General features: G+C 36.5%; 1 protein-coding gene across 8 annotated transcripts in view; it reads left to right on the top strand.

Moving 5' to 3' along the window:
* CDKL3 (cyclin dependent kinase like 3) overlaps nt 1-23,894 on the top strand; it is an 84,474-nt gene that overhangs the window by 21,537 nt on the left and 39,043 nt on the right. For 4 of the 8 annotated variants that reach the window (XM_060143609.1, XM_060143608.1, XM_060143612.1 and 1 more), the window contains 8 exons: nt 8,268-8,380; nt 10,417-10,556; nt 15,650-15,738; nt 17,803-17,956; nt 18,063-18,379; nt 19,498-19,588; nt 21,011-21,173; nt 21,973-22,080. In XM_060143609.1, the coding sequence (XP_059999592.1) occupies nt 8,268-8,380; nt 10,417-10,556; nt 15,650-15,738; nt 17,803-17,956; nt 18,063-18,379; nt 19,498-19,588; nt 21,011-21,173; nt 21,973-22,052 (1,147 nt within the window). In that variant the 3' untranslated portion in view covers nt 22,053-22,080. Of the gene's footprint in view, nt 1-8,267; nt 8,381-10,416; nt 10,557-15,649; nt 15,739-17,802; nt 17,957-18,062; nt 18,380-19,497; nt 19,589-21,010; nt 21,174-21,972; nt 22,081-23,894 lie in introns of those variants that run through there. The other 4 variants (XM_060143610.1, XR_009539573.1, XR_009539574.1 and 1 more) reach the window with 4 other exon arrangements.

The following is a 23,894-nucleotide window of genomic DNA, read 5'->3' as shown; positions in this document are numbered from 1 at the left end:
TGTTTGTATCTTTGAATAAATGTGTAAAATTTATTAAATGTGTCTCCTGTAAACAGCATATAGTTGAATTATGTTTTTTTGAAATTCAGGCTGACAATCTCTGCCTTTTAAGTAGATTGTTGAATCTATTCACATTTAATGTTATTAGTGATATAGTTGGATTTACACCTGCTTTTTTTAATATATCCTTTTTTTAAAAAAAATAAATTTATTTATGTATTTATTTTATTTTTGGCTGTGTTGGGTCTTTGTTGCTGTGCACGGGCTTTCTCTAGTTGTGGCGAGCGGGGGCTACTCTTCATTGCGGTGCGCGGACTTCTCATTGCAGTGGATTCTCTTGTTGTGGAGCACAGGCTCTAGGCACGCGGGCTTCAGTAGTTGTGGCATGTGGGCTCAGTAGTTGTGGCTTGCAGGCTCTAGAGCACAGGCTCAGTAGTTGTGACACACAGGCTTAGTTGCTCCATGGCATGTGGGATGTTCCCAGACGAGGGCTCGAACCTGTGTCCCCTGCATTGGCAGGCAGATTCATAACCACTGCACCACCAGGGAAGCCCACACATCTGCTTTATTTCTTTATTTGTGTCTCATGTCCTTTTTGTTCCTCTGTTCCCATTTTACTGCTTTCCTTTTTCATTAAGTGAATATCTTGTAATGTATCAATTCAATTTCTTTTTTTCTTTTTTTTTTTTTTTTGGCCACGCTGTGCGGCATGTGGGAATCTTAGCTCCCCAACCAGGGTTTGAACCTGTGCCCCCTGCATTGGAAGTGTGGAGTCTTACCCATTGGACAGCCAGGGAAGTCCCTCAATTCAATTTCTTTAATGATTTTTTTTTTTACTATAGGTTTTGGAGATTTGTTTAGTGGTGGCTCTAGTGTTTATTATGTGCACCTTAAATTATCATAATCAGCTTCAGATTTATATTAGCTTAATTCCAGTGATATATACATAGAAAACTTACTCCTATATAGCTTTATTCCCTTTTCTGTCTTTTTGTGGTATTTTTGCTGTGTATAATAATTTATTAATGTTACAAACCCCAAAATACCTTGTTGTCATTATTACTTTATAATCTATAGTAATTTCCTTAGCCAAAACAGTTTTGCTCTCTCTTACCTCCTTTTTGCTGTTATTGGCAAATAATGTTACACATACATTACATTTCTATATGTTATAGGCCCAACAATATACTATATGCATAGTATTTTATACAATTGCTTTTAAAATAAATCAAGAGAATAAAAGAGGAAAATAGGAATTTATACTGTCTTTTTTTCTTCCGGTTTTATTGAGATGTAATCGACGTACAGCACTATATAAGTTTAAGGTATACAGCATAATGATTTGACTCACATACATCATGAAATGATTATCACAGTAAGTTTGGTAAACATCTATCATCTCACATAGATACAAAATTAAGGAAGTAGAAACTAATTTTTCTGTGTGATGAGAATTCTTAAGATTTACTCTCTTACAACTTTTATATGTAACATACAGCAGTGTTAATTATATTTATCATTATCCCTTGTACTTATTTATCTTATATCTGGAAGTTTATACTTTTTGACTACCTTTATCCATTTTACCCTCCCCCCACATCCCCCTGCCTCTGCTGTAACCACAAATCTAATCTCGTTTTCTATGAGTTTGTTTGTTTCTAAAGTATTGGGTTGGCCAAAAAGTTCGTTTGGGTTTTTCCATAACATCTTACAGAAAAACCCGAACGAACTTTTTGGCCAACCCAATGTAATTGACCTATAACCCTCTGTGATTTGATATTTCTATACATTTCAAATAATCACCATGATAAATTTAGTTATGATATGTCATCATACAAAAATATTACATAGTTACTGACTATGTTCACCATACTGTATGTTTCATCCCTTTGGCGCATTTATTTTGTAACTGGAAGTTTGTACCTTTTAACTCCCCTCACCTAGTTCTCTTCCCCCACCCACTTCCCCTCTGGCAACCACATGTTTGTTCTCTATATCTATAATTCTGTTTCTGTTTTGTTATGTTTGTTCATTTGTCTTATTTTTAAAATTCCACATATAAGCGATATCATACAGTATTTGTCTTTCTCTGTCTGAATTATTTCACTTAGCATACCGTCTAGGTTCATCCATGTTGTCGCAAATGGCAAAATTTCATTCTTTTTTATGGTTAAGTAATGTACAGTCTTTTATAATAACATAAGTACCTTTACTTGGGCTCATTGTTTTTTGTGTGGACTTGAATTACTGTCTGGGGTCACTTGTTTTTAGCCTGAAAAACTTCCTTTAGTATTTCCTGTTACACAGGCGTGCTGGTAACAGATTCTCTTAGTTTTTGTTTATCTGGGGAAGTCTTTATTTCACCTTCATTTTTAAAAGATAACTTTGCTGGATATAGGATTTTTAGTTAATAATTTTTTCTTCGAGCAGCTTGAATATGTTGTACCACTGCCTTCTGGCCTAGATTGGGTTTTTTTAATATTTATTTATTATTTATTTTTATTTATCTGTTTTGGCTGTGCTGGGTCTTAGTTGCAGCATGCGAGATCTCCTTAGTTGCGGCATGTGGACCCTTGGTTATATCGTATAAACTCTTAGTTGCAGCATGCATGCAGGGTCTAGTTCCCCTACCAGGGATCGAACCCAGGCCCCCTGCACTGAGAGTGTGGAGTCTTACCCAGTGGACCACCAGGGAAGTCCCCGGCCTAGATTGTTTTTAGTGGGAAGTCAACTGTTAATCTTAAGGAGATTCTTCTGTAAGTGATGAATTATTTTTCTCTTGCTGTTTTGAAGTTTTTCTCCACACTCACCCAGGATTTAGCCTCAGGAACAGGTAACTGGGGGAAATATGAGAAATACTGAAGTTTTCCTCTTGGGAATAAAGCCCTCTGACTGGGAGCTAGGGAAAAAGGAAGCCTGAAGTTCTTGGCTGGAACTGTGTAGGGTAGTGTCTTTGCCTTACTGAGCTAGAGTGGAGGAGGGAGAGAGTGGTCTTGATTCAAATACCACAGACTCATCTTTTTAAACAAATTTTCATAGATTTTCTCTTTTTTAAAATAATTAATTAGGTTGCGCCAGGTTTTAGTTGCGACACTTGGGTTCCTTAATTGCGGCTTGCCAGCTCCTTAGTTGGGCATGTGAACTCTTAGTTGCAGCATGCATGTGGCATCTAGTTCCCTGACCAGGGATTGAACCTGGGCCCCCTGCATTGGGAGCTTGGAGTCTTAACCACTGTGCCACCAGGGAAGTCCCTTCATAGATTTTCTTGAATAGATTTTTCTTCATTTGCTATTTGCCCTTAGGACTATTTCTAGAGGTTTTAATTGTTGTGGGTTTTTTTTCATAATTTTCACCAGTTTCACTGGAGAGTAGGTCAGCAGATCTCCAAGTCCTTCGCCCACTGTTTGCCCTTAGGACTATTTCTAGAGGTTTTAATTATTGTGGGGTTTTTTTTTCATAATTTTCAGCAGTTTCACTGGAGAGTAGGTCAGCAGATCTCCAAGTTCTTCCTCCATGTGATTCTTTTTAATCCTCCTCTTATTCCTGCATGTTATCCTAGGATTTATTCATACTTCAGATAATGGGGGAGCCCATTAAGATTAGCACTGCAGTGACAATCAACTATATGTATTTTGTCTCCTATTGCTCTTTGAAAGGCCTGCCTAGATAATTCCTTACAGTTCTGCAGATAATGCCTTACCTTACCAAACTGAACTGTGAAAGTTCAGAACAAGCTGGGAAAAAGTGAACTTATTTGTGTAGGAGTGTTTTTAGTGCCTCTGTTAGAAGTGGAGGAGGTGAGTAAGAATTTCATACTGTAGGGAGAGTGCCTAAAAATAATTTACTTAAAACTTTGAAGGCAATAAGTTGGTCTTAATTTTAGTGTTTCTCACTATAACTTATAAATTTCTATTAAGTTCTTTCTTTTCTTTTCTTTTTTTCTTATTGGAGTATAACTGCTTTACAATGTTGTGTTAGTTTCTGCTGTAAGTTCTTAAAACTTGTGAAGTAAGCAAGCTTTTAAGTTCCTATTATCCAGTTTTTGTTGTGGGCTTAACAAATTGTATACACCACAGTTAAGTCATTTGTTCCTTAAAATCATTATCTAGCAATACACACAGACACACATCTTCCTTTTAAACAGAAATAGGAACATACTATATATATTGTATAGAATCTTGCTTTTTTTCTCTCTTTTAATTTTTAAAATTAATATACTTTACTTTCTTAGAGCAGTTTTATGTTTATAGAAAAATTGAACAGAAAGTACAGGGTTTCCCAATATGTCCTTTACCCCTACCCACACAGCACAGTTTCCCTATTATTAACATCTAACATTAGTTTGGTACATTTGTTAGAATTGATAAGCCAATATTTATATATTATCATTAATTAAAGTCCATAGTTTATATTAATATTCAGTCTTTGTATTGTGTTTCCTATGGGTCTTGACAAATGTATAATGTCATGTATCTACCATTATGGTATCATACAGAATAGTTTCACAGCCCCCAAAATCCTCTGTGCTCTACCATTTTATCTTTCCCTCCTTTTCCCTGGACCCCTGGCAACCACTGATCTTTTAAATCTCTCTATACACTTGCCTTTTCTGGACTGTCGTATAATTGGAGTCATACATTATGCAACCTTTTCAGATGGCTTCTTTCACTTAGCAATGTGTATTTAAGGTTCCTTCATATTTTTTATGGCTTGATAGCTCATTTCTTTGTAATCATTTAATATTCCATCGTATGTATGTCTGACAGTTTGTTTATCCATTCACCTGATGAAAGATATCTTACCTGCTTTCAAGTTTTGGCACTTATGGATAAAGCTGCTATGAGCATTCATCTGCAGGTTTTTTGTGGACATAAGTTTTTCAACTCATTTGGCTAAATACCAAGGAGTGCAATTTTTGCTGGATTGTATGGTAAGACTATGTTTGGCTTTGTTAGAAGCTGTCAAACTGTCTTCCAAAGTGGCTGTATCATTTTGCATTCTCAACAGCAATGAGTGAGAATTCTGTTGCTCCACATCCTTACCAGCATTTGGTATTGTCAGTGTTTTAGATTTTAGCCATTCTAATAGGTGTTTGGTGGTATCTATCTCACTGTTTTAATTTACAGTTCCCTGATGACATATGATGTTGAACATCTTTTCATATGCTTATTTGCCATGTGTATATCTTCTTTGGTGAGGTGTCTGTTCAGATATTTTGCCCAATTTTTAATTTGATTGTTTTCTTTATTTATTTGGTTGCACAGGGTCTTAGTTGTGGCCAGTGGGCTCCTTAGTTGCAGATCAGCAGCTCCTTAGTTGCGGCTCAGCAGCTCCTTAATCGCAGCACGTGGGCTCCTTAGCTGTACCATGCAAACTCTTAGTTGTGGCATGCATGTGGGATCTAGTTCCCTGACCAAGGATCGAACCCGGGCCCCCTGCATTGGGAGTGTGGAGTCTTATTCACTGTGCCACCAGGGAAGTCCCTGATTGTTTTCTTATTATTGAGTTTTAAGAGTGCTTTGTATATTTTGGATGCAGCTCATTTATCAGTTATGGGTTTTGCAAATATTTTCTCCAACTGTGTGGCTTCTCTTTTCAGTCTCTTAACAGTGTCTTTCACAGAGCAAAAGTTTTAAATTTTAATGATGTACTTCTTAGCCATTTTTTCTTTTGTGGATTATGCTTTTAGTATTGTATCTAAAAACTCATCACCAAACACAAGGTCATCTAGATTTTCTCCTATATTATTGTCTAGAAGTTTATAGTTTTGCATATTACATTTAGGTCTACGATCCATTTTGAGTTAATTTTTGTGAAAAGTGCAAGCTCTATGTCTAGGTTCATTTCTTCTTGCATATGGATTTCTAGTTGTTCCAGTATCACTTATTAGAAGGACTTTCTTTCCTGAATTGCCTTTGCTCCTTTGTCAAAGATCAGTTGAGGGGCTTCCCTGGTGGCGCAGTGTTGAGAGTCCGCCTGCTGATGCAGGGGACGTGGGTTTGTGCCCCGGTCCGGGAAGATCCCACATGCTGCGGAGCGGCTGGGCCCGTGAGCCATGGCCACTGAGCCTGCGCGTCCGGAGCCTGTGCTCCGCAACGGGAGAGGCCACAGCAGTGAGAGGCCCGCGTACCGCAAAAAAAAAAAAAAAAAGAAAAAAAGATCAGTTGAGTATATTTCTGTGAGTCTATGTCTGGGCACTGTATACTGTTTTCTTGATCTTTTTGTCTATTTTTTCACCAATATCACACTGTCTCACATACTGTAGCTTTATAGTACATTTTGAAGTCAGATAGTGTCTTTCTTCTGACTTTGTTCTTGTTCAACATCATGTTGGCTTTTCTGGTTCTATTGCCTTTCCATATAAACTTTAGAATCAATTTATTGATATCCAAATTGGATTTTTTAAAATAAATGTATTTATTTTTGGCTATGTTGGGTCTTCATTGCTGCGCGCAGGCTTTCTCTAGTTGCGGTGAGCGGGGGCTACTCTTTGTTGCAGTGCGTGGGCTTCTCACTGTGGTGGCTTCTCTTGTTGTGGAGCATGGGCTCCAGGCACGCAGGCTTCAGTAGTTGTGGCTTGCGTGCTGTAGAGCGCAGGCTCAGTAGTTGTGGTGCACGGACTTAGTTGCTCCGCGGCATGTGGGATCTTCCCAGACCAGGGCTCGAACCCGTGTCCCCTACATTGGCAGGTGGATTCTTAACCACTGCGCCACCAAGGAAGTCCTCTCCAAATTGGATTTTGATTGGGACTGCGTTGAATCTATAGATCAAGTTGGGAAGAACTGACATCTTGACAATACTGAGTTTTCGTATACATGAACATGGAATGTCTCTCCATTTATTATATTTAGATCTCCTCTGATTTCTTTAATGAATCTTGCTTTTTTTTACTTGAGAGCTTATTTCAGAGATCACTTTATATTAACACATGCAGATAGACCTACCTTATTCTTTTTAACAACTGAGTAATATTTCATTGTGTGGTTGTACAAAAACTTACATAGCTATTCCCGTATTGATGGATGTCTAGGTTGTTCCCAATCTTTCTACTACAAACAGTGCTGCAGTGAAATTCTCTTATAATTTATCTTTGTGCACATGTGTGAGTAGATCTTTGGATAAGTTCTTAAGAATAAAGGTGTTTAGTCAAAAGTATGTACATTTAAAATTTTAGTAGCTTTTGCCAATTTTCCTCCAAAGAAGTTGTTTAAATTTATACTCCCAGAGCAGTACATGTGAGTATTCATTTTCCATAGCCTCACCAACATAGCAGTTATCAAATTTTATAATTTTTGTCAGTTGGATCAGTGAAAAATAGATCTCCTTATAGTGTTTATTTATAATTTCTTCTGAATGTAAGTTTGGGCATCTTTTTATCTATTTAAAAAACTGATTAGGGGCTTCCCTGGTGGCGCAGTGGTTGAGAATCTGCCTGCCAATGCAGGGGACACGGGTTCGAGCCCTGGTCTGGGAAGATCCCACATGCCATGGAGCAACTGGGCCCGTGAGCCACAATTACTGAGCCTGCACGTCTGGAGCCTGTGCTCCGCAACAACAGAGACCGCGATAGTGAGAGGCCCGCACACCGCGATGAAGAGTGGCCCCCACTTGCCACAACTAGAGAAAGCCCTCGCACAGAAACGAAGATCCAACACAGCCATAAATAAATAAATTAATTAAATTAAAAAAAAAACTGATTATGTGGGAAAAAAAAGCTTGAATTATGGATGACTCACAACGCATTAAGATAAATAAAGTAAGTGGTAAAATATTTAAGATTTTTACTTTCTAAGTACAAGATGATTTTAGTATTCAGCTATTCTACGTCATAAACCATTTATCATAATGTCCTTATATAAGTATTTGAAACAGTTTTAGAATTATAATTAATTATTTTGGACTGCTACATGGCTTCTCATGCAACTTAAATATAAACTATTTAAGTTACTAATAAAACATGATAATATTTAATATATATCCTAAAGTTGCTATATGATATTGTAGTGAAAATTGATAAATGATACCACTTAACCATTCTGTTTTCTTTAGCCTTAAGTTTATTTTAAAAGTTCTTTTTTAGGGAATTCCCTGGTGATCCAGTGGTTAGGACCCTGTGCTTCCACTGCAGGGGGCATGGGTTCGATCCCTGGCTGGGGAACTAAGATCCCGCAAGCCCCACAGTGCAGCCAAAAAAAAAAAAAATTTTTTTCAGAAAAGATGTTTTATATATTTTTCTATGAAAAGTGATTTATTGTTGTCTGTTTCAGACCTGTGGATATCTGGGCTTTGGGCTGTATGATCATTGAGATGGCCACTGGAAATCCCTATCTTCCTAGCAGCTCTGATTTGGATTTACTTCATAAAATTGTTTTAAAAGTAGGTAGGTATTACTGAAATATACTGTTAAATGCCTCAAATAAGTGTTTCCAGATCAATTCTGCTTGATTTTCAAATTTAGTGTTTTCTTTATAAGTACAGGGAAGCATATTTTTTTGATAGATGGGAGTAGATGAATGCTGTGGGCTGATAAAAAAGGTAGAAAATTCTCCTCCGTTTTTTTTTTTCTTAATATAAATTTATTTATTTATTTATTTTTGGCTGCATTGGGTCTTTGTTGCTGCACGCAGGCTTTCCCTAGTTGTGGTGAGCGGGGCCTGCTCTTCATGGCGATGCTCGAGCTTCTCATTGCAGTGGCTTCTCTTGTTGTGGAGCATGGGCTCTAGATGCATGGGCTTCAGTAGTTGTGGTACACGGGCTCTAGAGCACAGGCTCAGTAGTTGTGGTACACTGGCTTAGTTGCTCCGTGGTGTGTGGGATCTTCCTGGACCAGGGATCGAACCCGTGTCCCCTGCATTGGCAGGCGGATTCTTAACCACTGCACCACCAGGGAAGTCCCTCTCCTCTGTTTTTGAAGATAATATTTTTCTTTGCCAGGATGCAAATAGCTATGCCATGTTTTGATGGTTGATACTAAGAAAAATAGTAAAATAGGAACCTACTTCAATTTGTCTGAAAGTTGTTTTAAAATTTTGGCTTCTACAAATATTTGCTTCTTTCAGAGAGGACTTTTGAGTAATAGAGTTGATTTTGATGTTTTTTAAAAGTGCTTGGAGGACTTCCCTGTTGGCACAGTGGTTAAGAATCTGCCTGCCAATGCAGGGGACATGGGTTCGAGCCCTCATCTGGGACGATCCCACATGCCATAGAGCAACTAAGCCTGTGCACCACAACTACTGAGCCTGCGCTCTAGAGCCCACGAGCCACAACTACTGAGCCCTGACGCCACAACTACTGAAGCCCATGCAACCAGGGCCCGTGCTCCACAAGAGAAGCCACCGCAATGAGAAGCCCGTGCACCGCAACAAAGAGTAGCCCCCACTCGCCACAACTAGAGAAAGCCCACGTACAGCAATGAAGACCCAATACAGCCAAAACAAATAAATAAATAAATTTATAATAAATAAATAAATAAAGTGCTTGGAAATAGAAAACCAATTATTTACTGAGAAAACATTTTTTAAACCACAGTAGATAAGCAGAGAGCTCATCTGCTTTGATTACCAAAACATTTTCATGATTAGCATTGCTCATGGAGTTTCAAGGATTTTATATATATATACCTCTGAATGAGGAGCTTGAGGAGCCTTTTTTGTGGTGAGGAAGCTATACATAAACATGTAATTACAGGATCGTGAGAAAGGTACTGTGAACAACTATAAAAACCGTGAATCTGGGTAAATATTGATTAAAGATACAGTTCAGAGCCTTAAAGCATCATACTTTTTTCTGTCATCTTTAAAGTTCTGGTTATGAGATTAATGTTAGAAGGACCTCTAGAGACGGTGGGATCAATTTTGTTATTTTACAAATGAGGAAACCAAGGCACAGAAAAGGAAGATTTGCCCAAGGTCACAGAATTAGTTATAGCAGAGCTAGTGCTAGAATTTAGCTCTCTCCACTCCTATTTATAGTTCTTTCCATTCTACTACTACTCTATAGCCTTGTTTCTTCTTTGCAGAATTCCTATTTATATATAATTTTAGTATTTTAGCTGTTTTGAGTAAGGGTTTGCTGATGAACACTTGCTAGTTAAACCATTTATATACCCTTATAGAAATATGTAAAAGTTTGAATGTGCCTTTTCTAATGGCATTATATGTCTTGTATTTTGGGAAAAGAATATGCACATGTGGTTTTATATTTTCTACTGCCTATGTACTATCAATAGATTACTGGGGAAACTCACATTTTTTTATGCTGTATTCAGATAGTTTCTTGTTCAACTTTAAAAAATTAAAAGAACTTAACTGTTATTCTCCCTTTTTAGTAATTTAATGCAGACTACATAACAATTTATTATTTTGATTGTAGAATAATTTCCTGGTTTTCTTATGTATATATTTTTTCTCTTTTCAGGCAATTTGACACCTCACTTGCAGAATATCTTTTCCAAGAATCCCATTTTTGCTGGGGTGGTCCTTCCTCAAGTTCAACACCCCAAAAATTCAAGAAAAAAATACCCAAAGCTAAATGGATTGTTGGCAGATATTGTTCATGTATGTTAAGAGATTAAGGACTTATACTGGGAAATTTGCATAAATTATAATACAGTTTTAGGATATTACTTTAATGAGATTCCAAAAGGATTCATGAAGTAATGTTATCTGTTAAAAGTTACTATATTCCTCTGTCTTTATGTCTTAAGTTCAGAGAAATTAAAAGTCACAGGCTGTTAGAAATGAAAGGCCCCTGGGGTAATCCTGTCTATTATTTTTTGTTTATCCCAATTTTATTGATAATTAGGGATAAACTGGAAAATTTTAAGGACTTACCATGTTTATCAACACCTCTTAACAGCCAGTCTTCCTAGCAGTCTACCCAAGGGATTTGTTCCTTGTACAGTGGTATTCTAAGGTACGCACAAGGCGTTCGCAGCTGCAGTTTTAATGTTGTTTGAGGATACACCAGTACCAAAATTCAGGTTGAATCGGAGGAAGCAAAACATTATATAGCACTTTTAAATTAGTTTAAAATTTAAATTTTATTTTGAACTACATAATAAATATACCAGCATACTTAGTACAAAATTCAAAATGTGAGAGAGTTACTTGCTTCTACTTATTTTCTCTTTCCAGCCAATTTCCTTTCCCAGGGTCAACTAAGATATCTTGTTTCCAATGTACAGCCCTTAAAAAAGTGGTTACCTAAATTTCAAAGCAAGTATAGTGTGATGTTTATAAGAAGGGGCTCTGGATTCACATGAACTTTGTTTAAAACTCAGCTCTGTCACTAATTAGCTCTGTAAACTTGAGCAAGTCAGTCTCCGTGCCTCAGTTTACTGGGCTATAAAACAACATTAACAATATTTATTTTCTGGAGCTGGAGGATTAAATGAGGTAATGGTAGAAATATTCTCAGCACAGAGCCTTGAAGAAGCTATCAACAAATGTTGTTAATGTTAACTGTTGTTGCTGTTATTTAGATAAAATTAAACATATGACATGTAACATCTAAAGACTATTATCAAAGGAAGAAAGTTGTTTCTTTGGTACTTGGAAAGAACTAGAGTTTATTAAAGGATGAGACTTGTTTACTACATTTTCACTTCAGTTTCTTTCTTTTTTCATGTCATAGTTTTGATCATACAAAGAATACATAATGATCATAAGAAAAATAGGAATACTTGATAAACAAAGAGGAGAAGTTAAGATTTTCCCAACCCCACAATCCAGGAAAAATTACTATTAACATTTTGGTTTATATACTTCTGGGCTTTTCCCAACCAACTACAAGCATAGAAGTTTATGCTTTTTAAAAGGTATCATACTTTACACACTGCTATGTAATCTGTTTATTTTCACTTAGCAGTATATTTTAAGCATACTACCATGTCAGTAAGCATGGAGCTACATCATAATTTTAGGGCTTACATAGTGTTTCATTGTATGACTGTACTATAGTTTATTTAACTGATCTTGCAATTTGGACATTTGTTTTCAGGTTTTTTCTCTCACTATTGGTAAAGTTGCCACAGTGAACATCTTTTTGTTTTTGGTTTTTTTTTGTTTTGTGGTACGCGGGCCTCTCACCGCTGTGGCCTCTCCCGTTGCGGAGCACAGGCTCCGGACGCGCAGGCTCAGCGGCCATGGCTCACGGGCCCAGCCGCTCCGCGGCACGTGGGATCTTCCCAGACCGGGGCACGAACCCACGTCCCCTGCATTGGCAGGCAGACTCTCAACCACTGCGCCACCAGGGAAGCCCAGTGAACATCTTTTATATGTTTTTATGAACTTGTATTGTTGGGATAAATTCCTAGAAGTGTGACTAGTGGACCAAAGGGTTTACACTTTTTGGGACTTTTGATATATTTTGCTGGTTTTTTCTCCAGAAAGGTTTCATTAATTTATACTCAAGTAGCACTGGATATAAATCTCCATTCTCAATCTAACATTATTATAATTTTTTTATTTTCAAATTTTATTTATTTATTTTTGGCAGCATTGGGTCTTCGTTGCTGTGTGCAGGCTTTTCTCTAGTTGTGGCAAGTGGGGCTACTCTTCATTGTTGTGCATGGGCTTCTCATTGTGGTGGCTTCTCTTGTTGAGGAGCACGGGCTCTAGGCGCGTGGGCTTCAGTAGTTGTGGTGCATGGGCTCAGTAGTTGTGGCTGTCGGGCTCTAGAGCACAGGCTCAGTAGTTGTGGCTCACAGGCTTAGTTGCTCCTCAGCATGTGGGATCTTCCTGGACCAGGGCTCGAACCTGTGTCCCCTGCATTGGCAGGCGGATTCTTAACCACTGCACCACCAAGGAAGTCCCAGAATATTATAATTTAAAAAAATTTGCCAACTTAATAAACTAGAAATAAAATACCTTTCTTAAAATTGCACTTAGGTCGTTACAGGAAAGTTGGATATTTTACTAATATTAATTGGTCATTTGTATTTCTTATTTTAAGAATCCTTAACCTATTTGTCATTTCAAGTATCTTTTTATATTGATTTGCAAAATAATAAACATATTAGTCTTTTGTTGTATATGTTGTAACTACTTTTTTTCAACTTGAATAATCTGGTGATTTGGAATGCCACATTTATCGTAGACAAAATGCTTATACATGCTTGGGTCTGTTTCTATTTTGTTGATTTCTCTCTTTATTCTAGTACAGATACAGTTTTGATTGATTAGTGTAACTTTAAAATACATCTTTTTGTTTTTTGGCTGCACCGCACGGCTTGTGGAATCTTAGTTCCCCGACCAGAGATAGAACCCAGGCTCTGGCAGTGAAAGCGCCTAGTCCTAACCACTGGACCACCAGGGAATTCCCTAAAATACATCTTAATACCTGGTGTAGAGCATGTATTTTTTTCCTAGATTTAATTTTTTTAAACAATTCTATTGTGGTATAATTTCTGTACAGTAAACTATATGTACTTCAGGTGTATAATTTGATGAGTTGATAGATGTATACACCTGTGAAACCACCACTACAACAAAGATACCTAACATTTCCATCACTCCCCAAAATGTCCTTGCGTCCTTTTGTAATCCGTCTTTCCCTTCATTCCTATCCCCAGATAACCACTGATTTATTTGTAACTATAGTTTACATTTTCTAGAATAGTCTACAAATGGAATCAAACAGGATATACTCTTTTATGTCAGGCTTCTTTATCAGCATTGTAGTCTAGAGATTCAGTTCATGTTTTTGTGTGTATCGGTAGTTTGTTCCTTTTTATTGCTGAGTAGTATTACATTGTATGGATATATCACAATTTTTTATCTATTCTCCTGTTTTGGGTTGTTTCCTCTTTTTGGCTTTTACAAATAAAATTGCTATTAACATTCACTTATAAGTCTTTGTGTAGATGTGTATTTTTATTTTCAGGGGGAACTGCCAGTCTGTTTCTCAAAGTATGGTATTTTACATTTTCCAAACTAGGGCAAGTATTTAAATTTTGTGAATTATATTATTCACAGAAAGAATATCTATCTGCTTCTAATAGGCTATGACCCTTTAGCATTTTTCTTCCTAAGTTTTGTTGTTGGATAACTATTATGTTCTAATATAAGCACGTATTTTTAGCTAGTTGCGGTCTTAAGGATCTGAATATTCCCACATCATAAAGATAATGGACTCAGTTTTACTTTGTGAGTCAACTTTTTTTAAATTGTGGTAAAAAACACATAACATATAATCTATCCTCTTACCAAATTTTAATATGTACAGTACAGTGTTGTTAACTATATTCACATTGTTGTATAGCAGATCTCTACGACTTTTTCTGTGAATCAATTTAAACGTACACCTTTTGAAATAAACAAAAGTGTAATAAATTGTATGCAGTTACTTTGGATATTCTGGACTTTAACTATCTTTTATATTTATGAGATCTTAGACAAATTACTTGTCCTCTCTGGGCCTTAGTCTTCTCATCTGTACAGTGAGGATAGTAATACTACCCACCTTGTAGGATTGTTGTTGGGATCAAGTAATAGGAAGAGGCTAGATAGAGTGTTGTATGGCACATAGTAAGCATAAATAAAAGTTAACTATTAGTAGTATGTTTTGCCGTTTTTTAGAGGAAGAATGAATATTATAAGGTAAATAGCTTTTATTCAAATTCTGTCTTTAATATTTTGATTAAAGAAATGTGTTCTATTTATAATTATATCATTTAATTATATATAGATTCATTATGTGCATCTTATTATCCAAAACTCTTTTTTAATAATTTAAATTTTTAAATTTATTTTATTTATTTTTAAAGGCTGCATTGGGTCTTCGTTGCTGTGCGTGGACCCTCTCTAGTTGCGGCGAGCGGGGGCCACTCCTCGCTGTGGTGCGTGGGCCTCTCACCGTGGTCGCCTCTCCTGCTGCGGAGCACAGGGTCTAGGTGCGCGGGCTTCAGTAGCTGTGGCACGCGGGCTTCAGTAGCTGTGGCACGTGGGTTCAGTTGCTCCGCAGCATGTGGGATATTCCTGGACCAGGTCTCGAACCCGCATCCCCTGCATTGGCAGGCAGACTGTTAACCACTGCGCCACCAGGGAAGCCCCTTATCCAAAACTCTTACTTCCATTGTCTCTTTTTGTTTTGTGGGGGTTTTTTTGGTTCTCTATTCAGTTGAAGTCCTCCCAAGTTAGGGAAACAGAAAAGAGCTGTTCTGATACTGCGTTATTGAAAGATTTGGGGGCTTGGATATTTGTGAAACTGTTTTATGCCGTAGAAAGAGCACTGGATTAGTAATCAGACAATATGAATTAAAATTCTAGTTTGGCAAATCACTAATCATGCTTCTAGTTCTGTAAAATGGAAATGATAATCCATGAACTTTCCACCTTACAGGGCTGATAAGAGGATCAAAATGAGCTAATTAATTCCTGCTAATTCCAGCAGAAATAGACCGACTTCTGTTTTGGCTAGAATCACAGACCATTTAACCTGTAATAATGCCTTACAAGTACAAATTTCTTAGGGAAATAAGTGGTCAGAACTCACTGTCAGAAATTCCTGAGGTCTAATTCCATCTTTTCAAGAACTATTTTAGCTCTGGGTAATTAATTACACCTACATTTGTGAAATAAATTTAACATTTACCTTTAGGAGCCCTGTTAAGAGTTTGTTTAACATAGAATCTTTTTTCATTTTCTAGGCTTGTTTACAAATTGATCCTGCTGAGCGGATATCATCTACTGATCTTTTGCATCATGAGTATTTTACTAGAGATGGATTTATTGAAAAGTAAGCATTTTGAGTGAGTGTGGACTTTTTCGTGTTTTATATTAGGATGTTTTGCTAGCATGAAAATTGCTATGTAGGTTAATGTTACACAACAGAAGAATTCAATTTATCAAAAGCTTACTGAGTTTCTGTATTGACTAAGTATATGGTAGACTTACAGGTGTCATGGTGAAAATTCTAATAATAAAAAAAAGTGTACATAACATTCATTACACAGTTACTATGTCCTAGGCAGTGTGCTAAGCTCTTCACATGCATTTTCAATTCTCATTATAGGCCAGAGATAACATTAAATAAACAATAAATATTTTCTAGCTTTGTTTCCATTTAGACCTCTGACTCAGAATAGTCCAGTTTTTCCTCTCTGATAGCATCTCTGATCTATATATTACAATTAGCATTCATTCCCCACATGATTTTTTTTCTCTGCTTTACTTATTCTCTGTTGCAGTTCCTGTTGTTTTATTCTCCCCACCAAACTGGAAGTTCCTTGAAGACAGGGACCATGCCTCTTAAAGCCTGTCTCTGTCTCACATTGTATCTAAAATATATAATGACAATGTAGACTCATAAGTCAGCCATGCTTTTTAAAAAAACACACCATTTTCTATTTGGGCTTTGAAAGAAACAGGAAAGGTTTCTCATTAATTGCAAAATCATTCAGTTTGCCTTTGGATGCGAGGTCACAAACATGAATATTAATTAAAAATGTGATGGAGTTAAGATCAGGCATAGAAAAGACTAGGACCTCCATTGAAGATAGACCAAAATAGAAAAAGGCAAAGAAAAGGGAATCTTTGAGAGTAACTAGAACTTCAGGCATTTCAGGAATTTTAATCTAAAAAAATGAGAAGATATATTAAAAGTGCCATTGAGGGCTTCCCTGGTGGCGCAGTGGTTGAGAGTCCACCTGCCGATGCAGGGGACGCGGGTTCGTGCCCCAGTCCGGGAAGATCCCACATGCCGTGGAGCGGCTGGGCCCGTGAGCCATGGCCACTGAGCCTGCACGTCCGGAGCCTGTGCGTCCGGAGCCTGTGCTCCGCAACGGGAGAGGCCACAACAGTGAGAGGCCCGCATACCGCAAAAAAAAAAAAAAGTGCCATTAATGAGAAGTGTCAGTTACTGAATAAAAAAATTGTTTCCTATCAATTCTACATAGACTGATTTCTCTTGGGTATTTAGATATTAGGATTTTACTATTATGGGGTGAAAGTTCTTGAGTTCCAATAATAGGAGCCTCAGAAAATGTTTGGGGGAAGACCTTTTAATTGGATAAGAGGCCTCTTTTTTTCATGGACCTTCTGCAATGCAAGGAAGTTTTAACAGAAATGTGCATTTTATTATTCAGCCAAACTAATGATACTGGTTATTTTCTTCATCTCCTCATACTACCCTTTACTATAATTCTAGGGAAGAATTCATTCATGGTAGAATTCATTCAGTCCCAAACTGATGGCAGTAGCTCCTTCAAGGAGGGAAACTGTGCAACTCTGGGAGAGGGGTGGAAAGGAGACTTTTCGGTATAACCTTTTGAGTTTTGAGCCATGTGAATGGATTTTCTATTAAAAAATAACTTTAAAAAAGCCTAACTAAAACCAAAACAATCTCCCTTCAATGTTGATGTATTCTATTACATTTTGTTCTGAAAATATTTGTCTAGAGTAAGATTTTAGAAACTAGTTCATCTTTTAAGTCCTGTTACTTTGAAGAACCACAAAAGGGACAAAGTGGCCTGAGTCTTCCTTGAAAATAATAGTATATTTATCAAAATTAAAAACGATGCTTTTATTAAGTAAACTTTGCATCACAAAAGGAATCTAATTCATATAAGTCTATCTTGTAAAATTTTATTAATAGTAGATTACCATGGAAAAATTTTAGAAAGATGTATCTTTACCAGGACACAATTTGTATTAGGTAAATATTGTGCCATCTCTTGGCATGCATTACTGATAACTTATTTATGCTGTAGCTCAAAAGCAAATTAATTGATTAGAAAGTCTTTTAAAGATAAAATACTCTATCAACATAAATAAAAGTATTTGATATTGCTTGTTTTATCAGATTCATACCGGAACTGAGAGCTAAATTGCTACAAGAAGGAAAAGTCAATTCATTCATAAAGCCAAAAGAGAATTCTAAAGAAAATGAATTTATGAAAGATGATAGAAAAACAGTTTATACCAATACACTGCTAAGTACTTCAGTTTTGGGAAAGGTAAAAATTGGTCTTCTTTTTAGCCAGTATAACTATTTTATAGTTAGTACTCTAATGATAAAAATAACTGTTCTCCTGACTCAGATTTTGGATGTATTTTTTCTAGGAAATGGAAAAAAAGAAAAAGCCCAAGGAGATCAAAGTCAGAGTTATTAAAGTTAAAGGAGGAAAAGGAGATATCTTAGAACCAAAAAAGATAGAGTGTGAAGGTGGACATTTTCAACAGGATGCAGTTGAAATTGCTCATACTGTGTCTCAAGATATAAAACGTGTAATCAGTGGACCACCAAACACTGTCAATCCCAGCACTAACTCTATGGGCATGAAAGACGATCCACATGCTGGAAGTAGTATGGTGATGCCACCCATCAATCTAACTAGCAGGAATTTGATGGCTTCAAATCTCTTGCACTACAATTCAAGGTGAGTTTTAACAGAAAAGAAACAGAAGGTAATGGACCTCAGTAATACAGTGTTTTTATATAATGGTATTTCAAAGAATCAACTTCGTAGTGTCTATATATAAACTGAATTTGAAGGTATATTGAAATTATAATCATATAATGGACCATTACTAAGTGCTTCGTATGAATGCTACAGAAGAAATTAACTTTTCTTGGCTCTCTAGGTGTTTAGTTTTTCACTAATGCTGTTTAGAAAAACCTCATTAAAAAAAAAAAGTCTCTCAGAAAAATTACTTCCCATTTGAAGAGAAAAATGTAGTGTGACCTCAGTTTTGGTATTGATGTGCCTTTGAATAATAAAGTAAGCTTTATATTCGTATCATAGCAAATTGTCTAAATGGAGAAAAGATAGTTGAAAATAATCGTGTGTAGTCAAGTAGCTTTTCAAGGTCAAATTTTGGGATAAAAACAGCATATTGGACCGATTTTAGATTTAACTACTAATACAGATTGAGAGACTGGTACCATAAGTCTGGTTAATCAAGGGCAGTGTAATGGATGACGAGGGTCTGCCTAGCAAGGCATCAGGGCCCATTCTAAATTTAGGGAAATTACTGTGGCTCTAGTTGGGGAAGCAGGCTTAGTTCAGTTATCCTAAGCCAATCCTAACAGACTGATTTGGGCTATAAGTTGTGAAGCTTAGTGGTCTGCAGAGGTGGCAAGTGGACATGTCTGTACAACAGAATATAGACAGCAGGCATCTAATCATTCTTGAGGTGACTCCTAAACCATGGTTGCAATAACCATAGTTACAAACTAGCCTTGGTCAGAGAGCTCGGAAGGTCATGAACCCAGTAGTTAAGAGATCCAGGTTCAGAACAGACAGAAGGGACCAAGTAGGCCAGCTGGAGTAACCTGACAACATGGTTGTCACCACTGATGTTAGCCATGTGTGAGTTGTTCTCTGCACTGTTTTCACCTCTTTACTTAGAGCAATTGGTACTTAAGGACTAACAGTTGCATTTTCGCACTTACTGTTCAAATAGTAGACTACCATGGTATAACATCATTATTGAAGCTAAAACAGAAGCACTTCTGGGAAGTTCTAATAACTTCTCATTCTTTTTTAAATAATAGGTTAACTGAAAGAGCAAAAAAGAGACGTACTTCTTCACAATCTATTGGACAAGTTATATTTAATAGGCATGAGGATACAGGTCCCACTCAAGTAAGGCAAGAAGCTCGTCATTAAAATATGGCCTCTTTCAACTTATCCCCCCACCTTCTGTCATTTTCTCTATGTTTGGGGCTCTAACATTTTTTTTAACGTGCTTTTAGTTTCCTTTTTTTTTTTTCCTGAAGTGAAAATAGGTCATCATTTCCTTAGTGCTTTCACAATTTTAATTTCTTATAACTTGATTTGTGTATTTAATGTGTGACTTGGGAAAAGAAGTTAAGATTTTCACCTTTAAAAGTCACAAGACTGAGTCGGAATCCGAAAGTCACAAGACTGGACTTCCCTGGTGGTCCAGTTGTTAAGACTCCACTCTCCCAGTGCAGGGGCCCGGGTTCGATCCCTGGCTAGGGAACTAGATCCTGCATGCCGCAACTGAAAAAAAAAAAAAAAAGATCCTGCATGCTTCAATGAAGACCTGGCACAGCCAAATAAATAAATAAATATTAAAAAAAAAGTCACAAGACTTTTTGGTTTTTCACTTCCAAGAAATGATTTTAATATCTTACTTTTTAGATTAAGAGCAATTACCAAATAGTTACATCTTTTCACAAGAAAACATAATCAATGTAGTTCATTTCCTCATTTTTCACATAGGAAAATAGTTCAATTAAAAATTGAAGCACACAGGCTTCCCTGGTGGCGCAGTGGTTGAGAGTCCGCCTGCTGATGCAGGGGACGCAGGTTCGTGCCCTGGTCCGGGAAGATCCCACATGCCGCGGAGCGGCTGGGTCCGTGAGCCATGGCCGCTGAGCCTGCGCGTCTGGAGCCCGAGCTCTGCAACGGGAGAGGCCGCAGCAGTGTTATTTATAATAATAAAACATTGAAAACAACACAGATCCATCCAAGAGCAAGTGACTGGTTAAGTACGTTAAAGTACATCCACACAGTGGGATACTATGCATTACATTGTGGAAGAGTGTTCATTAACCTAGGAAAGTTTCTATCATCTGTTGTCAAGTGAGCAAAAACAGGTAACACAAAAGTTTTTCCAGAATGCTGAGTTCACAAGTAATTTTTTCCTTTGGGTTTTCCCAGTGTCCAGAGCACATCATTTTGTAAATAGAAAAATAAGTTATTAATAAAACGAACTGAAGCAATTTGTCCAAAGTCAAAATGCAATGAATAGGATCAAAAATTAAAAGTTGAGACTGTGGTTCTCGTGGTCAAGACTATTCTTAGCATATTGAATATGCTAGAAAAAGTTTACTTTATAAAATTTTTATTGGAGTTTGATCTGTTTATATGTTTGATGGTATTCTCTTCTACTTCTTACTTATTAAAATAACCTTGCAAAGATAGTTATTTGTATGCCTATCTTATACCATCCAAATGGCTGGCATTTGTAGGCTTGTCATTCAATAAGTAGTTACATACCTTTCTTCAAATTAACGCTTGTTTATTTGGTTTTTTTAGAGCCAAATGGAGAAGGGTGTGTTTAATGAGCGAACAGGTCAAAGTGACCAAATGGCAAATGGGAACAAAAGGAAGCTGAATTTTTCCAGAACTAACAGGAAAGAATTCCATTTCCCAGAATTGCCTTTCACAATACAGTCAAAGGGGATGAAAGGAATGGAAGGTACACATTTGTTGCATAGCTTTGGAAATCTACAGACTTAATCTTTTACAAGACCTTTTTTGGTAATATAACTTAGATGTTATAATGTGATTTAGGTAGAAAGGAGTATATTGCTATGTAAAATATTTTCAGCTGATGAAAAATTTTTTCCCATAGTCAAATAATGGGTAAGACTTAAAGGAGATAACTTTAAAACAGGGTTAAGAAAACTTTAAAAAGTAAAATTTTCATTAGCTCAATTTTGTTGGAATGTTAGAACAGTATTTGAGGAAGGTGTTTTTGGTTTAGTATATGACCTAGGGTAAATCAGTTTCCTCTGTTTCTCTGTGATAACTTGCGCATATAATAGGAGGAATGATATGTGTACTTCAGGCATCCAAGGATTTAGTAGATTAAGATTTATAACATGTACTGAGCTCATAAAATGAAACTCATTTTTTTCAGTGTTATTATTATGTTTCTTTGAAGAACGGTGACACCTTGTGAAAAGATAATATAAGAGCAAGAAAATAGTACTTGCATAGCTCAAGAAGAATTATCTGATCCACTTAACAGTTATACTCAGAATTTTATAAATAAATGTCCTCTTTATTTAGAGGACAGACTGGTAGACTGTTAGTAAAGTTATATAGCAAATCATTTATGTTTGGCACATAATACCATTACAACTCATGATTTGTTCAGTTCCTTTATAATAAACTCAGAAACTGACTTTAGTGTATATCAGAATTTCCATTTAAAACTCTTGAAAAGTAAAGTAAAATTTCAAGGTAGGAGTAAAAAGTTCTCATTGTTGTAGATATTTTTGCAAAAGTTAAACAGATAAAAGTGATGAAGAGGAAATCAAAGAAAACAGATTCATCTAAAATACCAACTTAATGCAGATCAATATCAAGAAAAACAAGAGGTAAGACTTTTTTATTTATAGCTTTTACTAAGTAATGCTGTTTAGAACCCTTGACTTATTATATAATTTTAGTTACTACTGTTGGAAAGTCAGATAAAAATTCATAATTCTGTAATCTTTGACCTCTAGAAACAGAACTAAAATTTCCTAGAATAACCAATTACAAATGATTTTTAGAAGTTATTTTTTGAGGGTAGTAAATATGAACTCTCATTTGAATGTTGAGTGATTGAGTATATGGTACCCAGGGAAAATAGTATGTGTGTTATGTATACTACCTGGTGGTGGGTAAACCATGCCAGAGGAAAGGAATAATGGTATAAACATAGGATTATACTGGCCACAAGAACATATGTATTTTGTCTTTAGCCTTTTTCTTCCTGTTTTTTTTGTATAATTTACTCCCCCATCTCTGCTCTCCACCTCCTGTCCTATTTTCAAAGATTTGCTCTCAGCTATCAGATAATCTTGAATTTTATTTGGGAATCTTGAAGCCATCAACATCTAAATGAATACTCTTTAAAGGTACTCTTTTAAGGGAAAGGGATTATGCTGAGCACCCACTGAATTAAATTATATTGACAGTCTTCTATCCTGTACACCTGTGAGGTCACTAACTTTGTTATCTCAGTTTCTTATTTTCTAAATAAAATTGACTACATTTTTATTCATGATAAAATTAGTACATACTTCCTAAGGAAATCTGAAGAAATTAGAAGATAGAAACTTTGATCTGAAATTATGTAAGGATGTATTTTAACTAAGTCTATTGAATCTCTACAACATTCAGGTAAGAGTTATCAGACACTGTTAGATATATTTTCACAGTGACATTTATGCCTTATTCCTGGCCTAGAACTTGTTAACAAGTCCACAGTCAACTTTGCAGAAAAGAAATATTTTCTAGGTAGAACAAGAAAGGCATTAATGGTCATCTTTTAGTTTGTTATAAAAAGTAATAAGGTGGCTTTAAACTTTTAAACCTGGGTCACAGCATGTTGAACAGCACACCATTTGCAGATTTTTTGAATGATTGGGTGAGTTAGGGCTCTTGAGTTTGGGCAGACTAGTAATGTGCTACATGTGTTTATCCTACTGTCCTATGAGAGCCCCCAGAACTAAAATTACATTTTAATGCAGGAAGAAAGGAACTCTTAAGACAGTTCTGTCATTTTAAAAATACAAAAGTAAGTAGGAAAGGAAAACCCCTTTTTGTACATATGGTGTAGAACTCCTGAGAAGACGCTCTTTTTAAGAGTAACGTTGAGGGCTTCTCTGGTGGCGCAGTGGTTGAGAGTCCGCCTGCCGATGCAGGGGACATGGGTTTGTGCCCCGGTCCGGGAAGATCCCACATGCCGCGGAGCGGTTGGGCCCGTGAGCCATGGCCGCTGAGCCTGCGCGTCCAGAGCCTGTGCTCCGCAACGGGAGAGGCCACAGCAGTGAGAGGCCCGCGTACCACTAAAAAAAAAAAAAAAAAAGTAACATTGAAACAGTTGTAGGTGTTAGAAATATCCAGAAGTCGTCAATGATGGTTGTAGTTTATTTGTAGTAATCATTCAAATGCAGTTCTGACAAGCTACTGAAGTTGCACATGACTGGTTCAAATGCTTTTAATAAATTAATGTGAGAATTAAGAAAATTTCCTAAATTTCGAGTTGGTAGTTTGCTAATTTAGAGCATGAGAGAATATGACATGTTTTAAAAAACTAAGATAGGGAATGGCAACTTATTTGTTCTATTCATTGATTTCTTTTTGAATTACCAAATCACATCCAGGCACTTCCCAGTTAATAGTATATACATGAACTGAATAG

Source organism: Lagenorhynchus albirostris, chromosome 3 (assembly GCF_949774975.1).
Source record: "Lagenorhynchus albirostris chromosome 3, mLagAlb1.1, whole genome shotgun sequence".
Classification (NCBI taxonomy): domain Eukaryota; kingdom Metazoa; phylum Chordata; class Mammalia; order Artiodactyla; family Delphinidae; genus Lagenorhynchus; species Lagenorhynchus albirostris.
The sequence above is the reverse complement of the archived record's forward strand: the minus strand, read 5'-3'. Positions and strand labels throughout refer to the sequence as shown.